The following is a 25,457-nucleotide window of genomic DNA, read 5'->3' as shown; positions in this document are numbered from 1 at the left end:
TCTTCCCCAGTGTTTATACGTCATCGAGGTTTTTCTACGTCGCGTGAACGTCAACGCGTCGTTAAACCCGCCGCCACCCGGCAGCCACGTGAACGAAACGTGCCAGTTTTTAGATATTTTTTTTGTCGTGATTTCTATCGGGTTCATTTGCGAACAACGGCCACAGCGGACATTAGTGGCGACATCTAATCGGCACAATCATTGGGTTCACCGCAGGTCAACGACTCACAAGTTCTCCTCCCCCACAAGGAGATGTCCCGCGCGTGTGTGTGCGCCGTTCGGCATTCGACGGTGATTTCGCTGACGGTGCGTTCATCGGGTGGAGGCAGTTTTCATTATCCGGACAGCTGAGTGAAGGAGGGAGCTTCTGTCCCGGGAGCAATGTTCTGGCAACCGGAGGAGAGAGGCAAGGTCGTAGTTCAGGACTCACACCGGCCGTGCGTTGTAGAGTAAACCCACAACGCTTACGAACACCGTGACATTTCGCTGGTGATTACAACAACAACAACCAGCTTCACCATTGGAACCTCATTTGCCTGTAAAAATATGATAATTGTTTTTTTATCCTTCTATATGGCAACAAAACTGACACCTTTTTTACAAAGAGTCATGTTTGCATAGACCACAATACCTGCAGTCATAATGCAAACAAAAAACACAAATGAGGTTCCAATGGTGTAAATGCTTACCCCGAGCTCTCATACTCTGATGGTGCATTGTCTTTGAGTTGTGCGCCTTTTGGCGTCATCTGGTCCAACCCATGTGAGACTAGGCTCTAAGGAAAGCTGTCTCGGGTGTGGACTAATCAACTTCAAGGATAGTGCACATTATCAGAGTTGTGTTTTTGTTAGCATTATGACTGCAGGTATTGTGGTCTATGCAAACATGACTCCTTGTAAAAAGGTGTCAGTTTTGTTGCCAGATAGAAGGGTAAAAAAACCAATTATCAACAACCAGCTTCATCGGACGATTAGCGAGAATTGTGAAGAAGTCTTCCTCCCGTTTCGGTCGTAGATCGAGGGGTGAAGGTGATGTCATCACTGTGGGCCTATCATGTGTGAAGAGCAGAGGGGGGGGGCGGTGTCGTTAATGTAGTTATAATGATAATAGTTTTTTACCCTTTTATCTGGCAACAAAACTGACACCTTTTTTACAAGGAGTCATGTTTGCATAGACCGCAATACCTGCAGTCGGAATGCAAACAAAAAACACAACTCTGATAATGTATGCACTGTCCTTGAAGTTGATTGGTCCACACCCGAGACAGCTTTCCTTAGAGCCTAGTCTCACATGGTGTTGGACCAGATGACGCCAAAAAAATAAAGTGTCAGTTTTGTTGCCAGATAAAAGGGTAAAAAACCAATTATCATATTTTTTTACTGGCAAATGAGGTTCCAATGGTAGTTACAATGGATCGCGTTGAATCTGGGAAAATGCAGCACTAATTATTGGTTGGGTTCATCACAGTTGATCAACGTGCATAATGTGTGTACATTGTATTGATCGGAGGATATGCAGTATCTGATATTGGCTGCTCACAGTTTATCAACATGCGGTGGAATGACCCGCAAAAGCATGCAATTAAACGGCGTATCACTTAATAATAAGCTTCCAAGCAGCACTAAGCCTGTAGCTGTCAGGGCCGTTAAAATAAGTTTTTTTTACTTCTCTCAATTTCATTTAGATTTTCTAATTAGTCTTGGCCAGTAGTAACTAGTTTTACACAAAACCTCAAAATTTACAATTCGCTAATTGCAACCGGCCTCGTCAGGATACAGTCTGATGATGCTGGTGGTTGTAATGTGCCGGAAAAATCTCACGGTACTTAAATTACATCATGGGACCTCCTTTGCCAGTACCAAAATATACTACATGATGTAGCTGCTCACCCCCGAGCTCTCATTACTCTGATAATGCGTTGTCTTTGAACTGTGCGCCTTTTGGCGTCATCTGGTCGAACACCATATGAGACTAGGCTCTAAAGAAAGCTGTCTCTGGTGTGGACCAATCAGTTTCAAGGACAATGCATAAATTATCAGAGTATTGTTTTTTTGCATTTGACTGCAAGTATTGTGGTTAATGTAAACATGATTCCTTGCAAAAGGTGTCAGTTTTGTGGCCAAAAAAAGGGGAAAAACCCTATTAGTGGTACTCAAATTGTGAATGTTGTCGTGCAATTACTCTACAACAAAGCTGAACTAGTAACGAATTGGCACGTTCTGTTTACGTGACAAACCTTACTATTTGGCTGTGTCGGGTGGTGGCGGGTCTAACAATACATTGTATGTTTAACACGTTTTTGGGTTTAGATCGCGTTTATTTATAAATGTGTCGTAACCCTCCACCACCCGACACGGCCAATCACACATTTTTACTGATTGGCCGTGTCGGGTGGTGGAGGGTTACGACACATTTATAAATAAAAGCGATCTAAACCCAAAAACGTTGATTATGAATACATTGTATATTTAGGCGATCTAATTCAAAAAAATACCTCTCATGGATAATATCAAAATTAATTGAATGTCCTGTTTGGCACGCGTGATCTGCAACTGCCGACAGTTAATATTTCGTTGGTGTTCTTTTAGTCGCACGCTGATCATGCGTCTCGTCTTATCAACGTGGCTTTGGCCACAGGAGCAATTAATCCGGTACACACCTCCTGTTGAATGACGGACACGAGCGTGCACGTAGACACGGGGCCACGCGGACCCGCAGATACGCAGACACGGGGGTACGCGGGCACACGGACACTCGGGCACACAGACACGCAGACACGGGGGTACGTGGGCACACAGACACTCGGGCATACAGATACGATGCCATACCGATACAAAGATCCCCCTTATCGCCTTAAACCACTGTTGGGGCAAGTGCTGTTAGCGAGCACCTATGAAGGCCAGAACAGCACACGAGGGGGTAGGTGGCCAACACCACGCCCATGCAAGCAGACACACGAAGGCACACAGATTAGTGGACACACAAACACGGGGCACGTAGACATACGAGGGCATACCGATACAAGTGCACTGCCCCCACTGGACATCTATGATAAAGAGATTCATGGCTCATCGGATTTCTCCAGGATAAATAAAGATTCTGATAAGGTGTCTACAGGGACTCCTCTTATTACGGACGAGTTAAGTTCCAGAGGTCTGTTCTTAAGTCTATTTGTTCGTAAGTCCAAACTTTACTCCTGTCGATTACAAACGTGTTGTACGGCATGTACACTAAACACGAAGAATGGCTTTAAAAGTTGTATAGTCTCCTGCAGATGTAGATGCCACTGGTTATTCACGTTCTGTAGATGTAGATGCCACTGGTTCTTGACCTACAGATGTAGATGCCACTGGTTCTTCACGTTCTGCACATGTAGACGCCACTGGTTCTTTATGTACTGCAGATATAGATGCCACTGGTTCTTCACGTTCTGCAGATGTAGATGCCACTGGTTCTTCACGTTCTGCAGATGTAGACGCCACTGGTTTTTCACGTTCTGCAGATGTAGATGCCACTGGTTCTTCACGTTCTGCAGATGTAGATGCCACTGGTTCTTCATGTTCTGTAGATGTAGATGCCACTGGTTCTTCACGTTCTGCAGATGTAGACGCCACTGGTTTTTCACGTTCTGCAGATGTAGATGCCACTGGTTCTTCACGTTCTGCAGATGTAGATGCCACTGGTTCTTCATGTTCTGTAGATGTAGATGCCACTGGTTCTTCACGTTCTGTAGATGCCACTGGTTCTTCATGTTCTGTAGATGTAGATGCCACTGGTTCTTCACGTTCTGTAGATGCCACTGGTTCTTCATGTTCTGTAGATGTAGATGCCACTGGTTCTTCACGTTCTGTAGATGCCACTGGTTCTTCATGTTCTGTAGATGTAGATGCCACTGGTTCTTCACGTTCTGTAGATGCCACCACCGCCACCGCTATCTATTGCGCGTCGGTCCGAACAGGCAACTGAACATACGGACATGTTTGTTCGTATCTCTGAAAGTTTGTAAGTCGAATGTTTGTAACTAGAGAGGAGCCCCTGTACCAGATTAATTGTTGAGGGGTGTATTGAGTTTTATTCGTTGAAGGTTTTATTCAATATTGTTTGTAACGGGTTATTTAATACTTGTAAAGGGTTCTATTCAGTACTATCTCTTAAGGGTTAAGGTGTTGTTAAGGCTTCGGGTTATATTCTGTAAGGCGCCGGGTGGAGGCCGTGCCCGCGTGTGTGTGTGTGTGTGAATGGAGCCACGTATAAAAATCGTAAGTTTTTGTTAGTTCGCTCACTATCGCGGTGTCGTGCAAAAGCGTCGCCAAATAATTTGTTGAATTAAAATTTTTCGTGTAACTCCTCTGAGGGGAAAGAAGAAAAAACTCCACACTCGACGCAAAATTAAATCAAATAGTTTAATAACGAATGGATTACACTAATCCATTCTCAACTCGAATTAATAAAAGTTATAATCCACAGAGCCGAGCGCTCCGTTATCCAGAAATTCTCCGACCCGCAAGACGTGGCGCTGACGTTATTTGGGCCTAGCGCAGGCCCGAGCCTAACTTTTACATTTGAGACAAATTTTCCGCCGATGCTGCTGCTGCGTTGGCAAATAATACTAATAATAATCAACCTTAACACATTTGTCAGGAACTCTTTGTGGCCTTTAAATGACAAATATATAATTGGTGACGTTTCTGGGAATGGCCCGTCTCTAATAGCAGGCAGGCAGGCAGGCTACATTATGTACATTGTGTACAACTCGATTTAAAGCTTTCATGATTGCAGGGATTCATCTTCTTGGTTCTTTCGGTAAAGTCACGTAGAAGGGAAATAATAAAATAATAAAAATAAAACATAATAAAATACAATTCTCACGACGTTTTGGCCACAACGCAAGCAGCCGTCCTCAGGTGAAGAACAGGTCTGTCGGAAAGACAGCGTCTGTGTACATCGTTAAATGTACAGGCCATCGGCAATCGAGAGGGAATGGGTCAATTGATAAGTACGTTGTATAGGACGTTCCTTTGGAGTGGGCAGGTAGGAACTTGGTTGGCCAGCGCATTCGTGCGATCCGTGTTGGATACCATAGTCGTGTTGGAGGTTGCGAACACCCCAACTATCTCCACACCGCCGATGGTTGCACTGAACGTCGGCGATCGCGAAAGAAAACTTTTGCAGTCAAGCAAACTGCAATATGCCAAGACAGTCACTGAACTGCGCAGAGTGCACGACAGACAAATATGCACGACAGACAGGCAAATAATCCCTGGTGGGCAGTGCGGAACCTGTTGTTCGTACCTGTATAAGTTGATCGGTATACAGGCGGACAGACAGGCAAGTAGCTGGGTAGTCACTAGGGTTGTTGAACGATCACCGGTTAAACCAGTGATCAATTGCTGATTCCTAACGTCAGGAATCGGGCAGTAGAGGGGAGTGGGTTGTAAAGTTGGTCGAGTACGTGGGATAAGTAGGGTGTTGGTGGTGGGGTGTGTTGGTGTGCCGGTATCTAGTACATGAAGGCAAGTAGGTGGGTGGATGGATTGGCTCGGCTGGTGGGTAATCAAGTGATTGGGTATTTGGGCTTGAAAGTCGGTGAGTGTTTTGAAAGGTAAATTATGTGCGTGGGTGAATGAGAGAGTCGATGAGTGGGTAGGTGGATTGTTCGGTGGAAGGGATAAGTTAGTGCAGTGGTCAGGTAGCTAAGATATATTGGTTGGTGAGTGAGTAGTTAGGTTGATAGTTATATTGGGTGATAGGTAAGTAGCTGCTCAGCTAGACATTCAGGTAGGTGAGTGGGTGGTTGGCTCGGTATACAGATTGGTGAGTAGTCGGTGAGCAGGTATACAGATAGGTGAGTGTTTCGTCAGGCAGGCATGTAGCGAGTCGGGCTGTCATTACGTCAATCATCGTCACAGTCGTCGTCATCAGCCGCCCCTCCACGCACGCTGAGACCACCACGTGCCCCTTCGCGGACGGGGGCCCCGGGCGGCTCAAGTTGCTCTCGAGGAGGGGGGCCGAGGGGGGCCGAAGGAGCGGTGGGAGCAGTGGCGGCGGCGTCAGCGGCGGCGGCGTCACCGTTGCTCCGGAGAGACGCACGGCCATCACCCCCCCCCCTTCTGCCCCGTCTCCACCCCCCCCCGGCTATTTTTACCGAGGCCGCTGGCACGAGAGGACGATGGCGTGTGGGGGGGGTGGAGGGTAATGGAACACTTCCCGGCGTATGCATTACCCCGACCGGCACGACGACCCAGCCTCGCCTAACCGCCCCTTTTAGCGCGCGCGTGGGGAGCGGTGGCGCAGCGGTTAGCGCCGCCGCTCCGCGCCGCTACGAACCCCGGCTCCGCGGCTGCCCAACCCCCGGTGACAATTGTCTGAACCGGTCCTGGGCCTCTCCTAGGTCGACTCGGCCTGAAATGAGTAGCTGTGCGGCGTGTGAAAAAAAAACATTGCCACTGGGGAGACAAAGGCGGCCGGGCGTGGATGCTGGCCACCCACCCCGTCGCGTGCCGTGCCGGCCTTAGCCGGTGCTACTCGCCGCCCCAACAGTCTGTCACAGGCTGCACGGGGCATCCGTGTCTTTTTTTGAGCGTGCTGAGTTGACTTGCCGATGACCGGTAACCGGTGGTGTCAAGATCGGCCTCTGCGGACGAGCAGCAGGACAGGAGAGGGAGGAGGGGGGAGGGGGTCACGTCGTTGTCCGATCAGCACGGCCGGCTACGTACGGTTGCGAAAGAAGTTCGGCACACGCACACACGCACACACGCACACACGCACACGCACACACACACGCAATGAAAGGGAAGCTACCGGGCAGTCTGGAGGTTGTCGCCCTCCGGCGACTGACACCCGGGGGGCGGAGGAGCGACGCTCGCAGCGTAGAGCGGAGCGCCGGATAAAAGGCGGCGAGTGTTGGCGCCGTGGGGAGCACGGGTCTCTGGGTTCATCGGCCAGGAGCGGTCATCTCGCTCGGGCAGCCCCACGGCGCCTGCTTGGGGCCTGCCCACCCCGTGACCTCCTCGCCAGCGGCCGAGAGCCACCTTTGGACGCCTCGCGTGATGGCCTCAAGGTGCGGCGCGGGCCGAGGGAGCGCTTCTTGTTGCGCGTTCTCCCCTTCCCACCCCCAGATGCCCCCCCTACCCCCCCCCCGCTGTCCCTCTCTCGTGTGACCTCCCTCTCAGTCCCCTTCTCAGCCCCCCTCTCAGCCCCCCCCCCCCCGCCCGACCGCCCGACCGGCCACCCCAAATGAGAAGAGGACCGGGCAGGTTCTTTCAAGCGCAGCGGCATAGTTACGGCGCCGGCGACAGAGCCAGGAAGTAGGGGGGGGGATTTGGGGGGGGGGGAGCTTGGTGGTGGTGGTGGGGGGGGGGGCGCTGGAGGTGCCACCGGCGGTGAGCAGACCCCCCCCCCCCCCGCGTTGACCCTGGACGATACAAAATGACGAGGCACTCTCGGTTTCCTGCAGCTCCCCCCCCCCCCCCATCGGCATCGCGTCGTCACGCCGAGCGGCGCAGCCCTTCCTGTGTTGGCGGACGGAAGCGGATCTCAAAGAGCTACCTCTGAGATCCACTTTATTGTTCTTCTTCAAGCGACACGCAACAGCCCTGCCGATTGAGAGTAACGTGGCGTGGCAGTCACAGCAGCATTTTCATTTATTTTGTACGCGTACATATACGGCACGCGTACATTACAGACACATCATAGCCAGTGACCACCAGTGTTGGTCTTCCGCTGTTCACTGCCGTGTCGGGTAGCCTTACCAAATGATCTTTGGTGTGCGTCTTCGCTCACGCTCGTTCGTGGATAGACTCGTCAGAGTCGGTCGGCACTTTGGTCTTTGGTGGTGAGATGGTGGCGATGGTGGTGGCGGCAGCGATGATGATGGTGGCGGTGGTAGCAATGATGGTGATAAGGGCGGTGATGATGGTGATGACGATATAAATGGTCATGACGACGATGGTGGTGGTGATAGTAATGATAGCCACGATCGTGGTGGTGGTGACACTGATGATGGTGATGGCGGTAATGGCCTCTGTGTAAGTATATGGGTCTCTGTGTCTATGGGTCTGTGTGAGTCTATGGGTCTCTGTGAGTCTATGGGTCTTGGGCGAGTCTATGAGTCTCTGTGTGAGTTTATGGGCCTCTGTGTGTGTCTGTGGGTCTCTATGCGAGTCTATGGATCTCTGTGTGAGTCTTTGGGTCTCTGTGTGAGTCTGGATCTCTGTGTGAGTCTATGGGTCTCTGTGTGAGTCTGGATCTCTGTGTGAGTCTATGGGTCTCTGTGTGAGTCTATGGGTCTCTGTGTGAGTCTATGGGTCTCTGTGTGAGTCTATGGGTCTCTGTGTGAGTCTGTGGGTCTCTGTGTGAGTCTGTGGGTCTCTGTGTGAGTCTGTGGGTCTCTGTGTGAGTATGTGGGTCTCTGTGTGAGTATGTGGGTCTCTGTGTGAGTCTATGGGTCTCTGTGTGAGTCAATGGGTCTCTGTGAGTCTATGGGTCTCTGTGTGAGTCTATGGGTCTCTGTGAGTCTATGGGTCTTTGGGTGAGTCTATGGGTCTCTGTGTGAGTTTATGGGTCTCTGTGTGAGTCTATGGGTCTCTGTGTGAGTCTATGGGTCTCTGTGTGAGTTTATGGGTCTCTGTGTGAGTCTATGGGTCTCTGTGTGAGTCTATGGGTCTCTGTGTGAATCTGGATCTCTGTGTGAGTCTATGGGTCTCTGTGTGAGTCTATGGGTCTCTGTGTGAGTCTATGGGTCTCTTGTGAGTTTATGGGTCTCTGTGTGAGTCTATGGGTCTCTGAGTGAGTCTATGAGGGGGGTGGGGTCCTTGCGTCGTCGACGGCGCTAAAATGATCTCGATGATAACAAAAAAAATCTCTCACCGCCCCGTGGCCCCCTGTGCAGCCCGGCAGTTTTTGCTCGGGGAAGCGGCGGTGACGTTCCGCTGAGCAACAATTACACACGCGAGCAGAGCGCCCCCTCGATTGACGGTAATTGAGGGGCAGAGGGCATCTCTGGCACGCCGTGGGGGTAGACGCGGCAATTCATCACTCATCCCACCCCCATCCCGGGCCGTTTTATATTAGTTATTTTAGTTATTTTTGTTATTTTAGTTATTTAGGCCTTTCGGACCCGAGAGTTTGCAGCGCTTGTTGCCGTGGTTAGCACGCCGAGGTCTTAAATCCTTTCCACCACCCACCCCCCACATCTGCATGTCAATCTATTGGACTCTATGGGTGTGAGTCTATGTTTCTCTGTGTGTAAGTCTATGGGACTGTGTGAGTCTATGGGTCTCCGTGTAAGTCGATGGGATTATGTGTGGGTCTGGGTCTCTGTGTGGGTCTATGGGTCTCTGTGTGAGTCTATGGGTCTCTGTGTGGGTATATGGGTCTTTGTGTGGGTTTATGGGTCTTTGTGTGACTCTATGGGTCTCTGCGTGAGTCTATGGGTCTCTGTGTGAGTCTATGGGTCTCTGTGTGGGTGTGCGGGTCTCTATGGGAGTCTATGGGTCTCTGTGTGGGTATATGGGTCTCTGTGTGGGTTTATGGGTCTCTGTGTGACTATATGGGTCTCTGCGCGAGTCTATGGGTCTCTGTGTGAGTCTATGGGTCGCTGTGTGGGTCTATGGGACTGTGTGTGAGTCTATGGGTCTCTGTGTGGGTGTGCGGGTCTCTATGGGAGTCTATGGGTCTCTGTGTGGGTATATGGGTCTCTGTGTGGGTTTATGGGTCTCTGTGTGACTCTATGGGTCTCTGCGCGAGTCTATGGATCTCTGTGTGAGTCTATGGGTCTGTTGAACTTCTTTCACACCGTAACGCGGCCAACCGTGGCTAATCCGAGGCGCGTCTCACGGCATCGAATCGCGACGGGGCCCAACGCCTCCTCCGGAGCAATCCGCCCGCTAACCTGCGCGCACGGCGCTTCGCCGTTCAATTATTCAAATTGAAAATGAACCAGGGCTGAGGCTCGGGGTACGGCGTTTGTTTACGTCGTCGTCACGGCTACGACGGGGGGTGGGGGGGGGCAGAGGGGGGGGTCACTTGGCCATCAATTATGGATGAGGGGGGAGGGGGTACATTGGGGGTGGAAGGAAGGGAGGGGTCGTGTAAGTGACCGGGCGACTCACAACGGCCCCCGTCAAAAAGACAACGAGCTGATGGTGACGGTGACGGTGACTGTGACGGTGACATCTGAGTCCGCGGCGCGTCTCGTCAGGTCGTCGAGGGGATTCTCAACGGCCAGGTCGGAGGCCGCCGGTGAGCCGGCCACTCGCGGTTAGCCCCGGTGCTCTCGGCTGCGGCGAGTTGACGGTTCTCGGTCTGGTCAAAAGTGACTTACGTAGAGACTCGTAGATTCACACAGAGACTCGTAGATTCACACAGAGACCCATAGACTCACACAGAGACCCATAGACTCGCACAGAGACCAATAGACTCACACAGAGACCCATACACTCACACAGAGACCCATATACTCACACAGAGACCCATATACTCACACAGAGACCCATAGACTCACACAGAGACCCATAGACTCACGCAGAGACCCATAGACTCACGCAGAGACCCGTAGACTCACACAGAGACCCATAGACTCACGCAGAGACCCATAGACTCACACAGAGACCCATTACTCACACAGAGACCCATAGACTCGCACAGAGACACATAGACTCACACAGAGACCCACAGACTCACACAGAGACCCATAGACTCACGCAGAGACTCATAGACTCACACGAAGACCCATAGACTCACACAGAGACCCATAGACTCACGCAGAGACCCATAGACTCACACAGAGACCCATATACTCACACAGAGACCCATAGACTCACACAGAGACCCATAGACTCACACAGAGACCCATAGACTCACACAGAGACCAATAGACTCACACAGAGACCCATAGACTCACACGGAGACCCATAGACTCACACGGAGACCCACAGTTTGTTGTACTTCCCCCGCACCTACGATTATCCACGGTTGGCTACGTACGGCGGTGCGAACGAAGCTCAACGCACTTGCGTACGTCGCGTGATTCCATTGCAATAGTAAATCGTCGCCATCGTTATATCGTCCTTGGCCCTGGTCAATCTGCTGCTGGATGAGGTTGTTTTGACCACACTCCACCAACGCCGGTCGATGCGGCTTGGCGAAGGTGGGGAGCTTCGATGTGAGTGAATAGTTCGATGGCTTCATCTGCGATGCCCTCTGCTGCCCATAGAATGTACGTGTATGTGTGTGTGTGTGCGTGCGTATGTAATCCGGGAGTGCTAGTGTAGCGGTGGTGTAGCGGCCAGCGATACGAACCTGGCGACCCGAGTTCGATTCCCGCTCACGGCTAACACCAGTGACGATTATCTGAACCGGTCCTTGGGCTTCCCCTAGGTCGACTCGGCTTCAAATGAGTATCTGGCGCGATGTGTTAACATCGTCACTGGGGAGACAAAGGCGGTCAGGTGTGGTGCTGACCACCTTTCCACGTCGTGTGCCGTGCCGGCCTTCATAGGTGCTCGCTTGCAACAGTGCGTTGTGTGTACCGTACGTTGAATTTCTTCCGCACCATCCGTAGCCGACCGCGCTCAGAGGCGGTGCGGGCGGAAGGACGACGAAACTTAACGGAACAAGAAGCAGTTCTGCAGAAATGAGTTTTCAACGTAGATGATTTAAAAGTGCATCGCTCCCAGCGAATTCCTCAAGGCTATGGTAGGGGGGTGGATATTTGTCTTTTTTTCTACATGAGCCGGGTTTAGTTTCAGCAAGTGCCATCTGGCTCGCCGACTGGGATCATGTCCGGCGCAACCCCGGCACACCACATCCAGTATGCACCTCGCTCTGCACGTGGTCACCCGTGGCCCGTGGGCTCCACTCGCCGCCCGTTCAGTCCAGACTCCGCTGGGGCCCGTGCGGCAGCGGTGAGTAAGGGTCAGGTTGGTGGCGGGGTTGGTGGGTCGCCTGTTCCATTTTATCTCGGCAAATTTTCTGAAACTGCCCCCCGCCATGCCTCTAACCCCCCCCAGAATAAACCACCGCCTCTGTCGACCGAGCGATGTAAATGGGTTCACTACGGTTGTGTTTTGTACGTACGTTGAATTTCTTTCCCACCGTACGTTGCCAACCGTTGCCAGTCGGAGGTGCGGGTTAGTTCATCGGTGTGGTGGGGTAATGCGCGGGCTCACTCGCACCTCTTGCGATGAGACGTTGCTGGCCAGCGCGGAAGAGTAGGCCAGCGGTTTCCCTCTCCGCCTGGAGAGGCTCCCTGGGAGCTTCCTCTGGTGGAGGCATCTTCTGCTGGCAGTGGCCCAGACAAACAGCTGCAGAGGCTCCACCTTTGGGGCGCCACGATGGCTAGGAGATGTTAACTACCTCGCTTGGTATACAGGAGGTCGTGGGTCTGATCCTGACCCTGACGCCTGCTGCTGTATATTTGGAGTTTGCGTCTCTCATCATCATCACGGTGGCTAGGAGATGTTAACTACCTCGCCTGGTATACAGGAGGTCGTGGGTTTGATCCTGACCCTGACGCCTGCTGCTGTATATTTGGAGTTTGCGTCTCTCATCATCATCACGGTGGCTCGGAGATGTTAACTACCTCGCCTGGTATACAGGTCGTCGTGGGTTTGATCCTGACCCTGACGATGCCTGCTGCTGTATATTTGGAGTTAGCGGTGTCTCTCTTTCCCCAGTGCTCGCGTGGATTTTTTTCCGTAACCTCCCCGTTTATTTTTTTGTTGCCCTCCGTATTTAGAATGAACAACGTGCGTTTCGCGAGTATCTGCCTGCCACAGATGTGCACGCGATGACGATAAGCCCACTCACCTCGTTGAGCCAGGGTCGCTTCTGCAAAAATGAGCTACGTAGCTCAGTGGCGTGGGGGGGAGGGGAGGGGGGGGGCATTACCTGGTAAAATAAAAATAATTCGCCGCGCCCGATCGGACGTGCCCGATCGCGGCACCCACCGTCACCAACGGCGGGGCCACATGGCCGTGGCGAATTTAGCCTCGGGGGGCTGGAATGCCGGCTGCCGGACGGTGAGGCGTGCTGGCAGAGAGAGGGGGGGGGCGGTGTCACGCCCGTCGAGAGGGAACCACGAGGCAAGGCGGGCGGGTGAGCGGGTGAGCGGGCGAGCGAGCGAGTGAGGCGGGCGAGCTGGGCGACTAGCCGAAGAGAGCGACGGTGGTTTGCAGTGCGCGACGGACCGCTGGCGAGTTCTGGTGCGACGAAATTCGGTGCCGGTGTCGTCCGACCATTTTGTTCGCTTGACCCTCTGGGTGGCCGTAGGCGCCGAGGGTACGGTGAGTATCGTGGCTTGCCGTGGGTGCCGTGGGTTGCCGTGGGTGCCGTGGGTTGCCGTGGGTATCGTGGGTTGCCGTGGGTACCGTGGCTTGCCGTGGGTGCCGTGGGTACCGTGGGTTGCCGTGTGTACCGTGGGTTGCCGTGGGGTACCGTGGGTTGCCGTGTGTACCGTGGGTTGCCGTGGGGTACCGTGGGTTTGCCGTGGGTTGCCGGGGGGTACCGTGGGTTGCCGTGGGTTGCCGTGAGTGCCGTCGGTACCGTGGGTACTATGGGCACTATGGGTATGTGTGCGTAGCTACGTGTGTTTTCCGTGTGCATGCATGGTAAACCAATACGAGACAGATAAATAAAAATAGATTAGTTTAGTCGGGTCTGTCGCGAGGTGGGGGCCTAACGTTGCAGGAGAAAGCCTCTCCCTGCCTCAAATGAGCACCTGGTGCGGTGAGTAGTAAACATCGCCACTGGGGAGACAAAGGCGGCCGGGTGGGCTTGAAGCTTGGCCACCCGACCCCTTCGTGTGCCGTGCCGGCCTTCACAGGCGCTACTCGCTGACGGCGCTTGCCCCTGCCGTCTGTTACAGGCTACGCGGAGAGGGGGTGATCTTTGCGCGTAACCAAGATCTGCATGACGCTTTATTGACGATGGCGTTCGAGGTTTTTTGGGGAAGCATCTTGCAACGCCGAAAAGTGCGGCGACACGGGGAGCGAGAGCCGGAGCGGAATGCGCCCATCGGCCAGACGCGGATCGTCGTAACCGCCAGCCACTCGTTCCATTCCATATTTCGACACGTGTTTAAAGTTTGCTTAACATTGACCGTGTCGTGGCCTTCGACCCCCTGAGATTTTGAATGTCCTCGCCCTCTCCCCATCTCCCCATCGGCATGGGCAGGGCTGCGCCTGCCCCGTGCTAGGCAGTGGAGGCGACAGTTGCAGGGGAAAGTGGGTGACAGTTCCCGGATACAGTGGGCGACAATTGCCAGGTACAGTGGGTGACAATTGCCGGGTACAGTGGGCAGCAATTGACGGATACAGTGGGCGACAATTGCCAGGTACAGTGGGCAACAATTGCCAGATACAGTGGGTGACAATTGCCGGGTACAGTGGGCGACAATTGCCAGGTACAGTGGGCAACAATTGCCAGATACAGTGGGTGACAATTGCCGGGTACAGTGGGTGACAATTGCCGGGTACAGTGGGCAGCAATTGACGGATACAGTGGGCGACAATTGCCAGGTACAGTGGGTGACAATTGCCAGGTACAGTGGGTGACAATTGCCAGGTACAGTGGGCAACAATTGCCGGGTACAGTGGGCGACAATTGCCAGGTACAGTGGGTGACAATTGCCGGGTACAGTGGGTGACAATTGCCAGGTACAGTGGGCAACAATTGCCAGATACAGTGGGTGACAATTGCCAGGTACAGTGGGCAACAATTGCCGGGTACAGTGGGCAACAATTGTCAGGTACAGTGGGTGACAATTGCCAGGTACAGTGGGCGACAATTGCCAGATACAGTGGGCAACAATTGCCAGATACAGTGGGCAACAATTGCCAGATACAGTGGGTGACAATTGCCAGATACAGTGGGTGACAATTGCCAGATACAGTGGGCAACAATTGCCAGGTACAGTGGGCAACAATTGCCAGATACAGTGGGTGACAATTGCCAGATACAGTGGGTGACAATTGCCGGATACAGTGGGCAACAATTGCCAGATACAGTGGGCAACAATTGCCAGATACAGTGGGCAACAATTGCCAGATACAGTGGGCAACAATTGCCAGGTACAGTGGGCAACAATTGCCAGATACAGTGGGCGACAATTGCCAGATACAGTGGGCGACAATTGCCAGATACAGTGGGCAACAATTGCCAGATACAGTGGGCAACAATTGCCAGATACAGTGGGCGACAATTGCCAGATACAGTGGGTGACAATTGCCAGATACAGTGGGTGACAATTGCCAGATACAGTGGGTGACAATTGCCAGATACAGTGGGTGACAATTGCCGGATACAGTGGGCAACAATTGCCAGATACAGTGGGCAACAATTGCCAGATACAGTGGGTGACAATTGCCAGATACAGTGGGCAACAATTGCCAGATACAGTGGGCAACAATTGCCAGATACAGTGGGCGACAATTGCCAGATACAGTGGGCAACAATTGCCAGATACAGTGGGTGACAATTGCCAGATACAGTGGGTGACAATTGCCGGATACAGTGGGCAACAATTGCCAGATACAGTGGGCAACAATTGCCAGATACAGTGGGCGACAATTGCCAGATACAGTGGGTGACAATTGCCAGATACAGTGGGTGACAATTGCCAGATACAGTGGGCGACAATTGCCAGATACAGTGGGCGACAATTGCCAGATACAGTGGGCAACAATTGCCAGATACAGTGGGCAACAATTGCCAGATACAGTGGGCGACAATTGCCAGATACAGTGGGTGACAATTGCCAGATACAGTGGGTGACAATTGCCAGATACAGTGGGTGACAATTGCCAGATACAGTGGGCAACAATTGCCAGATACAGTGGGCGACAATTGCCAGATACAGTGGGTGACAATTGCCAGATACAGTGGGCGACAATTGCCAGATACAGTGGGCAACAATTGCCAGATACAGTGGGCAACAATTGCCAGATACAGTGGGCAACAATTGCCAGATACAGTGGGCAACAATTGCCAGATACAGTGGGCAACAATTGCCAGATACAGTGGGCAACAATTGCCAGATACAGTGGGCAACAATTGCCATGTACAGTGGGCAACAATTGCCAGATACAGTGGGCGACAATTGCCAGATACAGTGGGCAACAATTGTCAGGTACAGTGGGTGACAATTGCCAGATACAGTGGGCAACAATTGCCAGATACAGTGGGTGACAATTGGCAGATACAGTGGGCGACAATTGCCAGATACAGTGGGCAACAATTGTCAGGTACAGTGGGTGACAATTGCCAGATGCAGTGGGCAACAATTGCCAGATACAGTGGGCAACAATTGCCAGATACAGTGGGTGACAATTGCCAGGCACAGCGGGCGACGCTTGCCGGGCACAGTCGGGGGGGCGACAATGAGCTGGGACTAGTGACGAACACATGGGCTTCTCGTTGGGAAGTTGTTGACGACGCGCGGTGAGTTTCTCGCCGGTTCGCTCGCTCGCTCGCCAAAATATCCCGGCTGCCGCGAACGGGAGCGGTCTGGCAACGGCGCGCGGAGTGAAAAATACCGCTGCCGGTCACCGCTCGATACATTCGGAAGCCACCGGGATCTGCGCGCCTTTAAATCTGGGCTGGAAACGAATTTTTCTCTTGAGCGCCGCTTTCTTTGCGTTTGGGTCTTTGTTTCGTCCTTCCCCCACGCGCACCTCCCGGTGAGCACGGTCGGCCACGTAGGGTGGTACGAAAGAAGTTCAGCGTATATACAGACTCACGCAGAGACCTATAGACTCACACAGAGACCCACAGACTCACACAGAGACCCACAGATCCTCTCCGAGTCGTTCTCTCATCGAGAGCGAGCGAGTACTCTGCAGCGGCACGTCACGCGTTGAAATTATCGTTATCATCGTCATTACAATAATTACCGCGTGCTACGTTTATTCCTGGTCTGAATTTGAGCTGACGTTTCATTTCCCTCCGATTGTATTTATTTTTACGAATAAGCCCCGAGTTGCCCCCCCCCTCCCCCCACGAATGAATCTCTCTTGCCGAGTGTTTGTGCTTGCGTGGGTGTGCGAGTGACTCGCGCACGTACGGCTGTCGGGAAGGCAATCGAAGGCAGCGGCGTCGTCGTTTTTAAGGCGACCACGAGCACCGGGTCGGCTCGTGGGCCGGTCGATCGCCCCCGCTGGCTCGCGAGCCACACGGAGCCACCGCTCCCCCCACCGCCCCCCCCTGCCCTTGAAGAGTGAACATCACTTACCTAAGGGGCCATTGATTAATTCCCCCTTTCTCGCTCGCTCGCTCGCACACACTCATCGGCTCGCCGTGGCTATAAATACGAACCGAAGAATAAATATAATAATAGAGTGATGATGCTGATGATCATGACAATAATTAAAGTAATGTGTATATATATTGAACTTCATTCGCACCGTACGTGGCCAACATTGCCTATCGGAGGTGTTGGGGATCTCTGTGCGAGTCTGTGGGTCTCTGTGTGAGTCTATGGGTCTCTGTGTGAGTCTGTGTGTCTCTGTGTGAGCCTGTGGGTCTCTGTGTGAGTCTGTGGGTCTCTGTGTGAGTCTGTGGGTCTCTGTGTGAGTCTATGGGTCTCTGTGTGAGTCTGTGGGTCTCTGTGTGAGTCTGTGTGTCTCTGTGTGAGTCTATGGGTCTCTGTGAGTCTGTCGGTCTCTGTGAGTCTGTCGGTCTCTGTGCGTGTCTGTAGTTCTCTGTGTGAGTCTATGGGTCTCTGTGCGAGTCTATGGGTCTCTGTGCGAGTCTATGGGTTTCTGTGTGAGTCTTTGGGTCTCTGTGTGAGTCTGTGGGTCTCTGTGTGAGTCTGTGGGTCTCTGTGTGAGTCTATGGGTCTCTGTGTGAGTCTATAGGTCTCTGTGTGAGTCTATGGGTTTCCGTGTGAGTCTCAGACCTCGGACCAGTTGATATATCACTCCCCACTGATGTTGGCCGTGACCGGAAAATCGAATCAAGCTTGTCACATTACGTAGCGCAGGTGCGCCAACTGCTGTGCCACCGCTCTCAACTGTGCGTGCCGGGGAATTTCCGAGGCCTCTGTGAATCTGGGTCGGGTGAGCGGTGAGTTACGGCAGTCGTAATCATCATCGTCGTCTCTCTACGAGAGCGAGCGAGTCTGTCGAGGCTACGCGGTGCACCTAACCTGGCACCAGCGCCTCGCCACGACACGATAGCCATGGTGACGTCACCGCCACTTTGTGGTGAATAGCGGCTGTGGTTGTCGTGCAAGCTTCAGTTCTTCCATTCTGTCCGTGGATTGTATTCCTCCATTCACCTACGTGCCTGTCCGTGTGTCTGCCTGTCCATCCGCCAGTCTGTCCGTCAAACAATCGCTTGAGTTGCAGTTAACTCGGCATTAGCTGTGGGCGGATGTACGTATTGTTCGAATGTTGAACTTCTAGTAATAGGTTTTTACCCTTTCAACTGGTACAAAAACTGACACCTTTATACAAGGCATCATCATTATCATCATCAGAGTTGTTTCTTTTTGTTTGCATTTTGACTGCTTGTGTTGTGGTTATTGCAAACATGATCGCTTGTATAAAGGTGTCAGTTGTTGTACCAGTTGAAAGGGTAAAAACCTATTACTATATTTCGCCACTGGTAAAGGAGATGTCTCATAGTGTAATTGCTTACCCCGAGCTCTCAATACTCTGATAGTGCGCTGTCTTTGAGTTGTACGCCTTTTGGCGTCATCTGGTCCAACACAAGTGGAGACTAGGCTCTAAGAAAAGCTGTCTCGGGTGTGGACCAATCAACATCAAGGACAGTGCATATCATTATCCTCATCAGAGTTGTTTCTTTTTGTTTGCATTTTGACTGCTTGTGTTGCTGGTTATTGCAAACATGATCGCTTGTATAAAGGTGTCAGTTTTTGTACCAGTTGAAAGGGTGAAAACCTACTACTATATTTCGCCACTGGTCAAGGAGGTCTCATAGTGTTGAACTTCTTTCGCACCGTACGTAGCCAGCCGCGCTAATCGGAGGTGCGCGTGGGAATGACAGCAAAACCAAACGCCGTGTGTCTGCCCGGCATTCCGCTCCGCTTTTGCCGGGCGAACGAAACTCGATCCTGAAGAAGGACGAGACGCCCCCGGCACGTGGCACGAAACGTCGGACACCGTACCGTGCCAGTGGAGTCGCCGTCCGTGACCCGCCCCGTGACCGTGTGCCGGTGTCGTCGCGTGCCCTCCCGCCCCCGCAGTGATGTGAAACGTGGCGGCGGTGGCGGCAGCCATGCCTGTGAGCCCCCCTCCCAGCGAGGATGAGGCGGCCGCCAGCGGCTCGGAGGGCAGCGGCGGCGGCGAGTCCGACGGCGAGGGGTCGTCGCGCGAGGAGACCATTTACGACACGATCCGCGCCACTGCGGAGCGAGCGCCGGGAGCCGCCGGCGACGACGCCGGCCTCAACACGATGGTGGTGCGCGTCGGCGTGCCCGAGCTCCACCAGACGGTGAGGGCGGTCGAACGGGGGGCGGCGCCGGGCAAAGGAGCGGGAAAGCTGGGCAGGACCCTCTTGGGTCTTGAGACTCGGCGAGGCTTTCCCGGGTTAAACGAGCGTCGTTTTGCTTGGCAACGAATCGTAACGTTGGCTGCGAAGCACCTGCGCGTCAACCGATGATCTGTACTCAGGCTCTTCAGACGCTGTCTCCCCGACAGACCTGGTCTTCACCTGAGGGACGGCTGCTTGCGTTGTGGCCGAAACGTCGTGAGAATTATTTTATTATGTTTTATTTTTATTATTTTATTATTTCCCTTCTACGTGACTTTACCGAAAGAACCAAGAAGATGTACTCGCACTCTTAGGCTTTTTCGGTAAAGTCACGTGGGTAAAAAATTTAATTAATGGAAGTAATAATATAAATAAGATAATTAATCACGACGTTTCGGAGGCAACGCAAGTCTCCGTCATCAGGTGGGACCGTCACAGCCAAAATTACCGCATCAAGTGAGGCAAAACTCCAAGAGACCAGCCCTTAAATACAAGCTAAGGGGGGGAGGGGGGAGGGGCTTGTCTGAATGTGGTAACCAGAGATTGGAACGTGGTGGCGGTGGTGGGCGGCGCTACAAGAGGAATGACCCGTGTTTCGTGCTCTCTCGCTCGCAGAAGTGCCTACGCTTCAACCCGGACGCGCTGGTGCGCGAGGCCAAGCAGCGCATCCTGCAGACGCTCACGCAGAGCCTTAGCGACGCCCTCAACTACGGCCTCTTCCAGCCCGCCTGCAACGGCCGTGCCGGAAAGTTCTTCGACGAGGAGCGGCCGCTGCGCGACTACCCGCAGCCCCCCAACACCGGCGTGCCTTACCTGGAGGTGCTGGCCTGGCTTGACGCACCTTGCCCCCTCTCTCTCCCGCGCTACCCTTGCCCACCCTGCCCTGCCTTGAACTCACCCCCCCCCCTCGCCTCCCCTTCCGCCCCCCCCATCTCATCCTACCCTTGTCCCCCTGCCCTGCCTTGCCCCTCACCCACTCGCCTCCCCTCCCGTCCCCCCCATCTTGTCCTACCCTTGCCCCCCTGCCCAGCCCTGGTCCTACCGTGCCTCGCCGCCCGTAGGCCCCGCTTGCCTGCGCTTTGTGTCGCGTGGCGCTGCCGCCCCAGCGTCCTCGGGTTTTGCGCTGCCCCGGCCCCCCCCCCCGCCCGCCCCTCTCTCCGCGGTGCGTCCCTCGCGGCAATGTGCCGCTCGCTCCCCGTTGCGTGCCGGGGGATGTTCGCCGCCCCAAACGTCATTTCCTCGCGGCTGCACCGGACCCAATTTGGAGCGGAGCACCGGAGGTTTCCCCGCGCCCCGGGGGCCTTGTGACTTGCGTTCAATCTGCGGTACGGGGGTCTCCGCGACCGGTCGCGGTCGGCTGCGTACGGCTGCGTAGGAAGTTCGACGCACGTCGGCGAGCGAGCCGGGGAGCGAGCCGGGGAGCGAGCCGGGGACGATCGACTTCCCGGCCCGGCACGGTCCCGGCGGCGTGCCGGACGTTCCCGCGAGCGGCGTCGAAACACGGTGGGCAGGGGCGTGGTGAAGCGTGGGCCCACTCTCCCCGCGGCCTCTTCTCTCCCGGAAACGTTTGTAGCCGGTGGGGTGAGAGTAGGCGACGGTATAACGCCACCGGAGCTGCGAGACCCAATGGGGCGGTCGGCAAACCAGAGGTACGAGTGCGGCCATTTTTTGATTCGAATTCGGTTGTAAAAAGAAAAAAAGCTCGATATTTTGAGTCGCCTATGCCACTGTGTGGTGAATACGAGACGGAACTGGACTCCCATGGTGAACTGAAATTCTGTGGTTAATTGGATTCTATGATAAACTGGACTCCCATGGTAAACTGGACTCCCATGGTAAACTGGACTTCCATGGTAAACTGGACTCCCACGGTGAACTGTAATTCCATGGTAAACTTGACTCTCATGGTGAACTGGAATTCCATGGTAAACTGGACTCCCATGGTAAACTGGACTTCCATGGTAAACTGGACTCCCATGGTGAACTGGACTCCCATAGTGAACTGGACTTCTGTGGTAAACTGGACTCCCGTGGTAAACTGGACTCTCATAGTCAGGGGTCGGCAAACCAAAATGCTCCAGAGTCTAGAGAGTCGCCCAACTGCTCTAGAGCCGCGTCCACCTCAAGCGGTGGTGCGAGCGAGCAGTTGCAGGGGCTGTACCTTTTTACATTCCTCGCGCGATGGAGCGCCACGACCCCTTCATCATCATCATAGTCTTCGTCATCGTCTTCGTCATCATCATCATCATCGTCATCATCATCGTCATCATCATCGTCATCATCATCGTCATCGTCGTCATCATTGTCGACGTTTCGGCCACAACGCAAGCAGCCGTTGTGGCCGAAATGTCGTGAGAATGATTTTATTAATGTTTCATTTTTATTATTTTATTACTTCCCTTCTACGTGACTTTACCAAAAGAACCAAGAAGATGAATCCCTGCAGTCACGAAAGCGTTAAATCGCATTGAAACAACTTGTAGTTTTCATCACCTAATTTATTTTAATGTTAATCTTGTAAAAACACAATTTGCACGTGTGCCTATTCATTCTAAGGTCCCAATCATTATTGTCTGGATAATTCTAGCAATGTATTTCAAATCTAGTGCAATAAAGAAATTGAGTAAAAAAATGATTAACCACCAAGAGAGGTCCAGGATAGTCGGGGGACCTGAACCGGTCCTTTTAATGAAAAAATCATGAATTCTCACCGTGTAGACGAATCTGTGCGTGCAACATTTCAGCTCGTTCGGTGATCCGAACATATTAAAGCGTCGGTAGATTTGAAAGGATATGAGCGGACGACAGGGCAAGTTAAATCAAAGCTCGCGAGCATCGATGCGTTCCCAAGTCGGAGTAAGGCCTTCGCCCGCGGGAACTTGAAAGCGCGCACCGTACGTACGATCGAATGCCTGGCAGAGGTCGCAACCGGGTACCCGATACCCATACCCTACCCGATACCCGGCTACCCGTACCCGGCTGGGTACGGGTACGGGTAGCCGTTTGCGACCCTGGTGCGGCAGAGTACGGGTACGGGTAGGCCGTGAGTCACTGGTGAGTCACCGTTTGTCACTCATTTCGGGTAGGGTACGGGTAGGGAACGGGTACCCGTACCCAGCTGGGTACGGATAGGGGTCGCCGTTTGCAACCCTGGTGCGGCCGGGTACGGGTACGGGTAAGGAATCAAAACCCGTTTGCGACCTCTGGTGCCTGGTGAGCTGTTGCAGTGCATAACGCCATCAGTGACGGGGAGGGTTGGCAGCCGACATCAGAGGCGGATGGAGAAACTTTCCGGGGGGAGGCGGCGTGGGATAGTTGGGATGTCCCAAAATTCCAAGCCTTTTAAATAGAGGCCCCCTACATTAATTACACTGGTCAACACAAAAAAACATTTTTTTTCTTGGCCTGGACTTTTGCAGCTGTTCTAGACTAATTTCAGGGTGCTGATTCCAAATCTGATCTCAGATTTGCTCTATCACAACTCATTTTTATGCTATCGGCATACCCCATTTTCATTGATTTTACCCGAGATTAACTCTGTCACTTATGATTGCGAGTTGTTGCGAGTCAGTGACTGCTTTAGTGCTAAAATATGGTGCTGTATTTTTAGGATAGTGTGTTTATAATATAATTTTATGTAAATATCCACATTTATTTAATATATTTCTTCTGCAGTTTTTATTGAAAATGCAATATTTGATATCTCAAAAACCTGATGTGATGGACAAAAACTACCTTGAAACCGTTGGAATACCTTATGCCAGAAAAAGTGTGTTGGCCAGTGTTATAATCAATACATTCCCAATATTTTCTAAGGTATCAATAAAATACCTTCCCCCCCCCCATCCCCCCATCGGATCCGCGGCTGGCCTCTCGAACAGCACTTGCCGTGACATTGTACGTAGGCTACACGGGGGATCTTTGTGCTTGTCTCACATGTCTGTCTGGGGGTCCCTGTGTGTGTGTATATGGCGCGTGTGTGGGTGTGTGGCGGTGGTGTGGGCCAGTTGGGGAGCGGTGGTGCAGCGGTTAGCGCCACGCTGCGCTACGAACCCGGCGACCCGGGTTCGATTCCCGCTCACGGCCAATACCGGTGATGATTATCTGAACCGGTCCCGGGCCTCCCCTAGGTCGACTGAGCCTCAAACGAGTAAACATCGCCGCTGGGAAGACAAAGGCGGCCGAGCGTGGTGCTGGCCACCCACCCCCTCGTGTGCAGTGCCGGCCGTTATAGGTGCTACTTGCTAACAGCACTTGCCCCTACAGTCTGTTACAGGCTACACGGGGGATCTTTGTCTTTTTTTTGTGCCAGTTGGCACAGTGGGGGAGCACAGGTGGTGCATCTGCCAGTCATCTCAGTCGGTCAACCCGTGGCACCCGCCGGGGTCTGTCACGTGACCACACTCCTCCTCCTGCCCGCGGGCGAGAAGCCTTCCGCACGTGTCACGTGGCGGCCTCGAAGTGCACCTAGCCTGGCACGAGCGCCGCGGGGGCTTCACCGCCACTCGGCGGTGAATGGGCCGAGTCTGTCGTCGTCTGTTTGTCTGTCGTTATTGTTGTCGTCGTTGTTGTTGTTGTCGTTGTTGTTGGTGTCGTTGTTGTTGGTGTCGTTATTGTTGGTGTCGTTATTGTTGTCGTCGTTGTTGTTGTTGTCGTTGGTGTCGTCGTTGTTGTTGGTGTCGTTGGTGTTGTCGTTGTTGTTGGTGTCGTTGGTGTTGTCGTTGTTGTTGTTGTCGTTGGTGTTGTCGTTGTTGTTGGTGTCGTTGGTGTTGTCGTTGTTGTTGGTGTCGTTGGTGTTGTCGTTGTTGTTGTTGTCGTTGGTGTTGTCGTTGTTGTTGGTGTCGTTGGTGTTGTCGTTGTTGTTGGTGTCGTTGGTGTTGTCGTTGTTGTTGGTGTCGTTGGTGTTGTCGTTGTTGTTGGTGTCGTTGGTGTTGTCGTTGTTGTTGGTGTCGTTGGTGTTGTCGTTGTTGTTGGTGTCGTCGTTGTTGTTGTCGTCGTTGTTGTTGGTGTCGTTGGTGTTGTCGTTGTTGTTGGTGTCGTTGGTGTTGTCGTTGTTGTCGTCATTTTTGTCGTTGTCATTGTCGTTGTTGTCGTTGTCGTCGGTGTCGTTGTTGTCATTGTGGTCGTCATTGTTGTCGTTGTCGTCGTCGTTGTTGTTGGTGTCGTTGTTGGCGTCATCATCGTTGTTGTCGTTGTTGTCATCGTTGTTGTCATCTTGTTGTCGTTGTTGTTGTCGTTGTTGTCGTCATTGTCATTGTTGTCGTTGTTCGCGTTGTTGGTGTCATCATCGTTGTTGTTGTTGTCATCGTTGTTGTCGTTGTTGTTGTCATCGTTGTTGTTGTTGTCGTCGTTGTCATCGTTGTTGTCGCCGTGCGTCACGAGTGTGCAGTGCGCGCCGCTCGCTGTCGCGGCGACGGGGAGCTGTGAGGCCGCCGTGGGACCGTCTCCCAGCGCTTGAGCCGGGGGGCTGTGTCTGGAGTAAATCCCCGCCGGGTTGAATTCCCTCCCCCTCCTCCCCCTGCCCCCCCACACCCTCGCCGCTCCGTTGACTGCGATCTCCCTCGGATGACTTCGAACCGGCGGCGAGCACCCAGCGACGAATCCCGCGGGGAGCTTTCGCGAGCCGGACGGCCGTGACGCGACGTCCGATGTTCCACCGTCACAGGGGAGAGAGAGACGGAGAAATCCACGTGTCTCACTCTTTGGTTCTTTCGGTAAAGTGACGTGTAAAGAGAAAATAATAAATTAAATACTTGTATGGTGGTATTTAATTTATTCTTTTCTCTTTATACGTCACTTTACCGAAAGAACCAAAGAGTAATTTCTGCAGTCACGAAAGCTCCAAATGAAGTATCCACGTGTCTCTTTAGAGTCTCGCTTTCAGGATTTACCCCCGTGTGTAGCTTTGAGGACGGCTTGGATGTGTTACGAGTTGGCTTTTTGTGGGAGGAAACTGAAGGTGT

The 25,457-nt window shown here is 53.0% G+C and overlaps 1 protein-coding gene across 1 annotated transcript in view; it reads left to right on the top strand.

Annotated features, from left to right (window-relative positions):
* The window catches only part of LOC133360304 (SH3 and multiple ankyrin repeat domains protein 3-like), a 162,590-nt gene that overhangs the window by 44,133 nt on the left and 93,000 nt on the right, over nt 1-25,457 (top strand). Inside the window, exons 3-4 of the mRNA XM_061578949.1 lie at nt 19,208-19,455; nt 20,110-20,313. Of these exons, the coding sequence (XP_061434933.1) occupies nt 19,240-19,455; nt 20,110-20,313 (420 nt within the window). The 5' untranslated portion in view covers nt 19,208-19,239. The remainder of the gene's footprint in view (nt 1-19,207; nt 19,456-20,109; nt 20,314-25,457) is intronic.

The sequence above is a fragment of the Lethenteron reissneri genome, chromosome 68 (assembly GCF_015708825.2).
Source record: "Lethenteron reissneri isolate LAM-NWPU_2019-01 chromosome 68, ASM1570882v1, whole genome shotgun sequence".
NCBI lineage: Eukaryota > Metazoa > Chordata > Hyperoartia > Petromyzontiformes > Petromyzontidae > Lethenteron > Lethenteron reissneri.
This window is presented reverse-complemented; position numbering and strand designations above follow the sequence as displayed.